The sequence below is a fragment of the Chenopodium quinoa genome, unplaced genomic scaffold (genome assembly GCF_001683475.1).
Source record: "Chenopodium quinoa cultivar QQ74 unplaced genomic scaffold, ASM168347v1, whole genome shotgun sequence".
NCBI lineage: Eukaryota > Viridiplantae > Streptophyta > Magnoliopsida > Caryophyllales > Amaranthaceae > Chenopodium > Chenopodium quinoa.
The window spans coordinates 76,681-87,913 of record NW_018743382.1 but is presented as its reverse complement, the minus strand read 5'-3'; the positions used below and the strand labels follow the sequence as shown (position 1 = coordinate 87,913).

Genomic DNA, 11,233 nt, shown 5'->3' with positions numbered 1-11,233 from the left:
AAAGCATTTAGGAACGGAGGGAGTAGTTATTTTGGAGTTTTATTTTCCATAAAGTTATATAGTTTTATTTGCATAGAATATAACTTTTACATACTTGTAAGTTTTAGATCATAAAATTCGTTTTACAAAGTAATTAAGAACGAGATTCATTTTCATTTTTATGTTACATTATAATCGATTAAATGTAATAAAATCCAGTTTCAACTAACTAATTAAAGTACACAATAAAATCTTATAATAATAATAAGGTTAATTTTTAAATTACCACAAAAAAATGAAACCATTTTCGAACTAACCACCAAAAAATATAAAAATAAATAAATTATCACCCCTTAAATTAAATAAATGCTCAGATTACCACCCAGTTTGAAAATCCGGTGGGTTTCTGATCTGTGGGTCCTACGTAACGGCTAAAAACAGCTATTTTCAGCTTTCTAATTGTTTTCCACCCCAATCTTTCTTATAAAGCTCTTCCCCTAATTCAATTTTCAATCCTACTTGCAATTTATTCACAAATTTGAGCTCATTTGTTATTGCAACCGCATATTCAACAACGAAAGAACTTGTGTAAAAATTAGGGTTCTTGTGACATTGTAATTGGGGGAATTTGTGGGCTTAATTAGTTAGGGAGATAGCGAAGAGAGATGTTGTCGCTAACGACGGAGGCGCAGAAGATGGCGGAAAGAGTAGCGATCTTCGCAAATTGAACACGAGATTGAACAATTTGCATCTGAACAACCTTCAACCAAACAATGACGATGTAACTGAAGAGAGAACAAGCTATCATATGACACATTGTTAGGAAAATTGGGTATTTGAATCCATAATTGCTCAACAAATACTTGTTTAATAGGATTACGTCAATGTTTGAGGAGTACCAGAAGGTAATTAATCTGATCGTGAAGAGTTTTCCAGTGCTTTTCATTTCAATCGGATTTGAATGGATTGAATCGATTTGATTTGATATGGTGAGAAATTTCTAATTTGTATGGGTGTTTGATTTGGTGGTATTAAAAATTCGGGTTTTTTGATTGATTTGGGGAAGATGAGAAATGTGAAGAAGAGAGAAGAAAGGGGAAGAAATTAGAGTTGGAGGAGAGAGAAAGAAGGTGGGATAAAGGGAGCTTTAATGTCGAAAGAGGTGGAGTAGGAGGAGAAGATGATGAAGTGAAGAGAAGAGAGGAGAAATAAGAAGAGAAATAACTAAAGTGGGGCCCACAGGTCTAAAGTTCACCGGATTTTTAAAATGGGTGGTAATCTGAGCATTTATTTAATTTAAGGGGTGCTAATTTAAAATAAATTTTTTACATTCATTATATCTTCCACAAATTTTGAATTGTTGTTGGCTACATCACATGACTATCCATCATATAAGAATTGCAACAGTCTTTGTGTAATGGCTTAAGCAAAAAGTTAATATCATCGGTTACACTTGCCTTTATGAAATGACACTTTCTCTTTTATCTTTTCTATTCAAAGTTACCACACAAACCAAGCGTGACACAATAGTCACGAGTTTAGGACGTGATAGAGTATGAAACATATCTTCGGGCTTTAACCATAACCTTAAGTTTTTGGTTGAGAGGGTTGTTTAACATTGATATCGAAGCCAACTTGAAGTTGACACAACGGTCGCAGGTTTGAATCTCATCCACCCCCCATTTTCAAGTGAAATAATAAGCACTAGATGTGAGGAGTATAAAACATATTCCTAACTTGCCGAAAGAACTTGACAAGGAGAGCACTAGACTTTGAATACAGCTTGAAGAAGGCAACGGAAAGATCAGAAACTGTAGTATCAATTATTAAGGAATCACGAGCTAGATTTAACATGTCCGTGAGCTAACATCACAACAAAAATAATTCATCACTTCTTAAACATGTCTTTTGGTCACAAGTCTGCTAACAGGCAGCAATCTTACATCACAACAAAAATCAAGAAAAAGGAAATACAAAAACACAGCAGAAGGAAAGAAAAGGCTTAGAACTATAGCCATCAAATGCATCAGCAATCTTAGCTGCATATGATTGGTTACAAAGTCACTGCAGCTGTTGCCTGTGTATATTAGTATGTACTTTAATTTCTATAATCTAAAGTATGCTCTTTTGATTTTTACATTCAACTATTCGACCCAGATAAAATATTCACGACATCCTTCATGGACGGTCGGTCAGATGACCTGCTTCTGGTGCAGAGTAAAGCAACTTCAAGCATCAAACTTAGTTCCTTCCTCAGAGTATCTTGACGACTCACTTCATTTTCCCTGCATATCTCCTCTAAAAGATCTTCAGCTGGCTTGTTTAGTATACTTTTACTCACATTTTGTGTCCTTCCATTAGTCAAGATTTCTAGGATGATGTTTCCAAAGTTAAATATGTCCATGTACAGCTCCTCATTAACTGATGTGTATTGACCTGGAAAAAGGATTTAAATGAGATTTATAATCACCAGATGACTAACTGCTACGAGTATACGATTGAAAGAAGCTATGAAAACGTAGAGAAGCATACCTGGTTGCATTTTGGATGTTGTGACTGGGAATGAACCTTTGTTAAGCTGCATCAAAAACCGGAAACCAAATTCAGTCAACTGGGGCTCCATACTTTCAGCAAACACAATGTTGCTTGGCCTAAGGTCGCCATGAGGAATGGCTGGATAACAGTCGTGATGAAGATAGCATAGGCCCTTAGCGATACCCAGCACTATCTTATACTTGGAAGTCCAGTCCTGCCTTGCCAATATCTTCTCAGCTACGTTACCATTCGGCAAGTAATCATACAGAAGGTACACAAGATCCTTGTTGTAGCAATAACCAAGCAACCTAGTCAAGTTTTTGTGCCTTGCATTGCCCATTTGGATGATCAACTCTTCCATCACTTCCATTCTCTGTGGATCCCACTCGATCTTCTTCACTGAAACTGTTATGCCTGTTGGCAAGGTGACTTTGCAAATCGGAGAAGATACTAACGGATACTGTAATGTGTCCATAAACTCTGGAGAGCTAAAGCTCTTCAAGACATCATATGCAGTGAAGTTGGGAAATCCAGCGAAAGATATCATTTTCCATTGCCCTTTTTTTCTCTCTTTCTGGATATAGTATACCCCAGAGACAGCAAGGGCTATGAAGACAACAACTGCTGCACAAAGTACCAGTACCCACAATAACTCAGTTTGGATTTCCTTAGAATTCCGGCATGCCTGCAACGGCACCCCACATAACTTTGGGTTGCCCTGAAAAGCACTGCTATCCATCAATCTAAAATTGCTGTTCTCTGGAATTGAGCCAGATATATCATTGAATGACACATTTAGTAGCAGCAAACTTGTGGAATGACCTAGTCTTTCAGGGATTTCACCACTGATGTTATTATGAGATAGGTCTATGATACTAAGGCCATGGCAATCTGAAATAGTTTCTGGCATATTCCCTAACAGGTAGTTTGCGCTAAGTTCCACAACAGTAAGAGATTTGCAAGATTGGAAAGAGGGAATACTGCCTGATATGTTACAAGAGGAGGCTGAGAAGTTGCTAAGAAGTGGCAAGGACCATAGTTTTGGTGGGAGTTTACCTCCAAGCTCCGGGTTGTTGGAGACATTCAAGTATTCAAGCTTAGAAGCTCGAGTAATATCCTCAGGCACACCACCTGTTAACTTATTACTTGACAAATCAACATATGAAATATCAGAAAGACTGCCAAAGCTCAATGAGATTGGACCTGATAGTGAATTATATTCGAAGCGAATTCGCACCAGAGATGAACAATTGGAGAGAAAAGGAGGAAGCTCGCCAGCAAAATAATTAGAGAATAAAATAAGCTTGGAGAGCATGCCATTAGCACAAAGATTAGGGGGTATGCTTCCACTGAAATTGTTTGATGAAACATCCACCAACTTCAGGTTTGAGTTAATCCCCAAGCTATTAGGGAGCAACCCAGAGAAAAAATTGTTCCAAAGTAGAAGAGTATCCAACATAGGAAGATCTGCTATGGCATGGGGAACAGTGCCACTCAATTTATTTTGAAAAAGGCTGAGCAAAGATAGATTCTTTAGCTCTGAGAAACTCTCTGGGATTTGCCCAGAAAGCTGATTGTCAGAAAGATCCAAGCTTTGCAGAGAAACCAACTTGCTGAAGTGTGAAGGAATAAGGCCATTAAGCTGGTTTCTGAAGAGGAAAAGGGATTGAAGGTTAGCCAAATTGCTAATCTCTTTTGGGATTGGACCTGAGAGATTAGCACCAGCAATATCAAGGTATTGAATTTGAGGCATATTACCTAATTCCCAGGGGATGCCTCGTTGGTAGGAGTTATAGCCAATTTCCATGTGTGTCAGAGTTTGAAGCTTGCCTAGTTCTGGAGGAATTTCACCACCAAGAAGATTCCCAGCTAGGTGGATAAACTCTAGACTCTTAAAATTCCCATATTCTGAAGGAATTGGCCCACTGAAGTAACTTCCAGCAAAGTTGACAACTTTGAGTGACTCAACCTGTGAAACCTCAGCTGGCAAAGGCCCTGAAAAGCCATTGCTAAAGGCATCAAGCACCACAAGCTTCTTTAACCCTGAAACACCACTTGGAAATTTGCCAGAAAAATTGTTCCTACTAATGTCTAAATTCTTTAGGTTTGTGAGGTTAAAGATTGAAGGAGGAAGCTTCCCAGAAAACAGATTATGGCTGAAATTGAGGCTAACAAGATCAACAAAGACAGCAAACTGTTTACCAGAAAGTTCGGCGGCGAGGCCTCTGGCTGAGAGGTCCAACCCAATAACCATGGTGGAGTTGCTGTTGCAAGAAACCCCGGACCAAGAACAAGCAGTAATTTCATCAGATGGGTTTTTGTTGGAAGGCATAAACCAATCACCCAAGGCATTATAATTATCTGAAAACTCAGATTTTAAGCTCAACAATGCATCAGAGAAAACATCAGCAGAAGCTACAGCAGCAATGGAAGCAACTAGAAGAAACAACAAGGTAAAGGTTGCTGAGATATCCATTGGGACTTGGACTATCAATATTTAGAGAGAGAGAAGAGTAGTTTTTGGTGGGGAGTGAAGTGGAGTGGTGTACTAGTAGCTATTTTCAATTAGTTCAAAGTAACCAAAAATGGGGAACAGTGTTGGTGACTTTGTGTGGGGTGAATGAGGAGGAAAGAATCATAGATCATAAATCATATTGCATGGGAAACAGAGATTAGTAGTATTACTCATTGCACTACTCAACATCAGTAACAAATAAAGGAGGGAACAAACGGGGACCATTCTTGCTTTTATTTAATCTTGACTTATTGGGTGATTTAGTATAAAGTTGCTTCATCATTAACATCTTTATCTTCCTTTTTCATTTTTTTTAATGAGAATCCAATACTAATAATAATACTAATTGCATTGCTTTGGAGTTTTAAAAGAAGGCCCATTATATATTTTATATATTATGAATGAATTTATAGGATGTGTTTTCCATCCCATCATCAAAATCAATGATTAAACATAGAGTATATAGTCATATGGCAGAAGCTTGCCGGAGAAGGTGCTAATTCATTTTTAAAATAGTGCCATGATTTCATCAAAATGTTTAATACTTTAATAGCTTAATTAGCACTCCGTATTATAATCTAATGTAAGAGGTACATGTATACAAAGCTTTGTAGGAAGAAACAGGGGAAGAAAGTAGTGCACAAAAACCGGGGCAAATAATATGTTAATCGGAAATTAAGCTAATGTACAATTAGTAGTAATAATTTAAATAAATGATAGACTCCATAATCTTAGCTGGAATGCTATTACTTAGGGATTTGTTAAACATCGCCCACAAATTACTACATAAAGCCCACAAAATTCACTTGGTTTTCCTAAATTGCCCTTGACCTTAAAAAAAAAAAAACACTCACACTCTCATCACTCACACTCTCATCACTCACACTCTCATTGCTCATCTTCTTTCAACCTCTCTAAAAAAAAAAATTCAAAATAACGGCAATGTCGAGGCGGCAAGGCAAGGAAGTGGCGGCGGCGGCGGAGGGAAGGATGTCCCAAGGTGGAAAGGTATATTTTGTTTAAAAAAAAAAAAAAAAAAAAGGGGAAAACCGCCGTGAACGCGGTGGGGCGCCCTGGCTGGACGCCCAGCCGGCGGTGGTGGCGCCAGATGCAGACGCCGCCACCAGTTGGCTGGCGCCTGGGCTGGACGCCACCGCCACGGTTGCGGCGCTTAGACTAAACGCCACAACCGTGGCGGTGGCGTCCAGCCCAGACGCCAGCCAACTGGTGGCGGCGTCTGCATCTGGCGCCACCACCGCCGGCTGGGCGTCCAGCCAGGGCGCCCCCCCCCCTTTTTTTTTTTTTTTTTTTTTTAAATTTTTCTAAAAAATTGTTTTTTGAATTTTTTTTTTTTTTTTTTTTTGTAATATAATTTTGAATTGTTTTTATATTTTGTTGTTTATTTTTATATATTTTTTCAATTACGTTGTATTTTTTCTACGTTTATATTTTGTTTACTATTATTTGTTTGTTTTTAGTGTATTTGATTTGCGATGATGATTATTTATCGTATAAATTTTTGTATGTTTATATATTTTAAAATTTTGTGTAGGGTCGTCATGGTGGGGGGAAGAATATAGAGCTTCTTAGTAGAAGTTATTCAGTGGAGAGGTCGGGGCATAGACATGTCAGATCACGTGGTATTTCGGCCTCAGTTCGTAGAGAACGGATCCACCGTCGGGATGAGGATGACGATGACGATGATGATGCTGAGGAGGGTGACCAGGAGGAGGAGCAGGAGGAGGGCGCAGATGAGGATGAGGATGTGGACGATGGCAGTGGACCGTATGATGATTACGGTCCATTCAGTCAGAGGGTTGATGACATGTACGAGACGCATATGGTGGAGGTGCGTAAGGGTAGGGGTGGTAGATTTGTTAGTAGATCTGGCACATCATCTGCGTCCACTGTCTCTGGGGCAAGCAGGAAACGGTCGAGGGCGGGTAATGATTCTTGGGTTGTTAGGAGTGAGGTGCCCGGTGGGCCTGTTGACGGGAGTGTGATTCCTAGCTTTCTAGGACACATAGCTGCCCGTATTTGGGAGGACCAGGAGAGGCCTTCAGTTACGGGGTTGTTGAAATGTCATACCCGGGAAAAGACTTGTAGTTTTTTGCGTACATGGGCTGAGGCCTGGCCGGCGGAGAGCGAGATGTTCGAGCGACTGGAGGGCACTGGGGTGAAGCACGTTCCTGCCACCATGCACGATAAGATTGACAGTACGCTGATCACGGCTTTCATTGAGCGATGGCAGCCGGATACAAACTCTTTTCACCTTCCGTTCGGTGAGATGACGATCATGTTACATGACGTCGAGGCCATTCTGGGGATTCGTGTTGAGGGTAAATGACTTTGTGCTGTGGCTGATGCGGATCAGGCAGATTCGCTGGCGGAGTTGTTGGCGGTGGACAGGGCTGCACTGTACACCGAGGCGCTAGGTGTTTGGGAACACGGAGGTGTGAAGATCGCATCTGTGTTGCAGCGGTGTTTGTACTCGAGTGCACGTAGGACGCCCGACGCACAGCTGAGTGCTTATGTTTTTCTACTCCTCGGATGTACCTTGTTTCCGGATAAGAGCGGCGGAAACAAGCTCAGGCCACGCGACATCGTAGAGGCGTGTGACCCCGACAGTGTAGGCCAGTTTTCCTGGGGATCGGCTACGTTGGCGTATTTGTATCGCCAACTAGGATTTGCGAGTCGGGCTGACGCGGCAGGTATCACTGGGTGTCTGACTCTATTGCAGACTTGGATATACGAGTATTTTCCTGCATTGCGACCACATCGTGACCCAGTTCCTATTGATGAGGGGATGCCGCGTGCTTGTGCGTGGAGTCCCCGCTCGGAGAAGAAGTCCGTTGACCGCCTCCGATCGATACGGTTATTGCTGGACAAGCTGTCCCCCTTAGAGGTAACGTTTATTTATAGAGTCTACATTTTATTATTTGCACATATTATATTCATGTTATTATATTTTATATGTTGTAATTGTACAGGTGAACTGGATGCCTTTCGGCCCGAACCCTAGTGTTAGGGTACCCAGGACCCTGTACACGGGACTCATTCAGTATCGTGACATCGTCGAAGCGTACATGCCCCAGCGATGTCTTCGCCAACTTGGATTTGTCCAAGTTGTCCCTCCTCCCCCGGCGTGCCCGATGAAGGCGGTCCGACCTGCATCGTCGAGGGAGTACGTCGTGGAATGGCCGGATATCATGACCGGGACGTGGGACCAGTTTCCGATGGTGGCTCGATTATGGACAGCGGAGTTGCAGCGGCCGCCCTCTGGGGTTACTCCCATGTGTGACCATTACTACATGGAATGGTTCAACCGGTATTCGCACCCGAGGTTGATCGCTGATCTCGACCACAGCGATGATGATTATGTGCCACCGCCTACTGCCACGGAAGCGGTATGTCTTTTATTATATTTATCGTTGTCTTTTAATTAAGTTTTATTTGTTGTTATTGTATTTCATCTTCTGTTTTTTGTTGTATGCAGTGGATGGGAAAGATAATGCAAGACGTTCAGAAACTCTCTCTTGAGAAGGACAGCATGAGTGCAACAGGGAGAGCTGTTGTTGATAGTCTGGAACATACCCTTGCGCAGTGGGAGTCGTCGTCGAGGAGGGATTACTGATGGTTATTGTATTTTATTTATAGAACATTATTTTGGACATTATGTTGTAAAATTGTAACATTTTAGATTGTTCTTTTAGCTTCCAACTTAAACATATTATCAGTGCTGTTTTTAAATTTTGATATAACCGTTCGTGGATCCGCGCAACTTACCCATGCAACATATAGAATGCAGTAAGCAATACAATATAAAATATTAATGTTCTCATTAAAAGAGCAACGTACAAATAAGATTACAAATAAAGAATGTAAACAAGAAAAACTAAAATGCAGCTAGGGTGTTCCATTCGTGGATCCGATCATTATATAGCGCATCCCAACCCTCTACGCTCGCTGTGCGAATGTTGTACCACCGAGGTATAATCGGTGGCACCGGAAAATCGGTTGACATGTCTAGTCGGATGAAATGTCTGTATGACGACCCAAGAAACGCAATAGCTAGCTCTCTGACCGGTGTGGTGACAGTCTCACGCGACCGCCAAGGGAGAACCGTGGTACAAGGATAATAAGCTTGACTATGCATTCCCAGGCCGAAATGCATGACTGCGCATTTGTAAATGTTTGCAACGGCAAACAGATCTAGGGGCGCGTCAAAATAATGATTTTCGCCGCAAGGTCCACCTCCCCACCGGATACGTCGGAGAGCGCCATCCAAGTCATCCTCGTACACATGACGATAAACATTTCGGTTAGAGGCAATTTCGCTGTACATCAACTCACGCACCAAACCGTAGTTGTCTTCGCCCATTTGAAAAACATCAGCCACGACCCGGAATCCGCAGTTACCATCTCCGATTACATCATTCCACCCTTCCACGTACGACATGATGATCGCAGGTATCCTTTCCTTGTACGGAAACTGATCAACATCGTTTCTTCCTATTCACCAAATAATTAATTATAGACAGTTAAGAAGACAGGAGTAACACTTTAAAACTATGTGCAATAAAAACAACCAAAACGTACCAGTTCTCAGGGGCATATTCACAGACGATGAAGATTGACTACGACTAGATGACGATGTCCGACCACGAGAACGACCACGACCATGGCCACGGATATACTCAAACGCACTCCTGTTCCGCCGCTGTCGACCTCGAGGACGGTCAACTCCTTCGGGTTCCTCATAATCTAAGTTAGACGGGTGGAACATGTCATGAAGCACATGAGTAGCGTCACGAATAATAGAAGGATGGCTGGAGGACACTCGGTCGTACATCGAACGGAACTGCTCCAACTCTTCCTGTTCACGGTCGGCCGTTTGATTGTCTGCATGCTCACCAATAACAAGCGTCCTCCAGAATGAATGGACCTGATCAACATGTAACGACGCCCTTTCTTCTGTAATAACGCGATGAATGGTGCATGCGCAAGGTAATCCATGAGTTACTGAAATAGTACACCCACACCGAGTATACACTTCGTCAGCCAAGTCCCTCACCCTGTTCAGCTCAGTGAGAATCAACCCCAAGCAGTAGTGCGACACACGACCATGGAGAATCTTAAATATAAAATGGCTATACATCGTACCATGTCGTCGTCTGGAGTCCTCTAGAGAGTTCCTGATGTCGTTCTTCTGAGTTTCAATTGACTTGTTCAGTCTAGCGAACAGTGTATCCAAAGCAGCGGTCGATGAATCAATCCAGTCCTTGGTAGCTCTATGAGCGCTCTCAACTCTACATGTTGTAGTGTTCCCAAAATGAAGTACCTGGTTTGTCCAATATTTGACAAACTTTTCCCTATGAGGGACCCATTGATGCATCACATAGTCCACCAGTGCCGGACACCACTGGTACGAATCCCTGAAGTTAGCCAATGCTCGCTCATACGCTTCCTCTGTGGTAGCCTGTAGGATCTTCCGCCACTTACCATTCACCAATCTCTCTGCCATTTCCAAATTCTTCCTGAAAAGGTTGTAGGCTTTCACTTTCACGCAGTTGTTGATGTGCCATGTGCACAATAAGTGGTTCGATTCGGGAAACAGCTCTGCTATGGGGGCAAAGAGACCTCCCTCACAGTCGCTGACGATGGCTGCTGGATGAACATTAGGCCCGATGTAGTTTCTCAGCTTCTCCAACACCCAATAATAACTTGGAGCCGTCTCATCCCTGATGATTGCATGACCAATCAAAAAGTTCTGGTTCGTTGGAGCCATCCCAACCATCTCAACCAGAGGGAACTTGTACTTGTTTGTCTTGTACGTTGAGTCGATCAAAATCACAAATGGCCAAGACTTGATCATATCAGCACAATCAGGATGCACAAGGAAAAGATGAGTCACCTCCGCTGTATCTTCATCAGAATCAAACCAGAACAGGTAACCACGTGATTGTGCCTGGTGTAGCAGCTGCTGTATAGGGTTCCTTCCCTCTGACCGTTCAAACCTGAGTTGCTGTCTGACGTTGTAGATGTGTCTTCGGTTTGGATGGTCTTCTGGAAATTTCTCTAACACAGATGCTAATATTTTAGCAGGCTTCACTTGAGCATCACTCATTTCTTTCACAACTAGTTTCGCAGCAGGACTTAAGCCGCTCAGTTGTCGATGACCCTCTTCATATACTATCATCTCAT

General features: G+C 42.1%; 1 protein-coding gene across 1 annotated transcript; it reads right to left on the bottom strand.

Annotated features, from left to right (window-relative positions):
- Window positions 1-1,781: 1,781 nt before the first annotated feature.
- On the bottom strand, window positions 1,782-5,437 carry LOC110738258 (leucine-rich repeat receptor-like protein kinase TDR). Its single transcript, XM_021918634.1, has 2 exons — window positions 2,512-5,437; window positions 1,782-2,415 (listed from the first exon to the last, which is right to left on the bottom strand). The coding sequence occupies exons 1-2, from the start codon at window positions 4,988-4,990 to the stop codon at window positions 2,120-2,122; spliced, it is 2,775 nt and encodes a 924-aa protein (XP_021774326.1). The 5' UTR covers window positions 4,991-5,437; the 3' UTR covers window positions 1,782-2,119.
- Window positions 5,438-11,233: the final 5,796 nt, after the last annotated feature.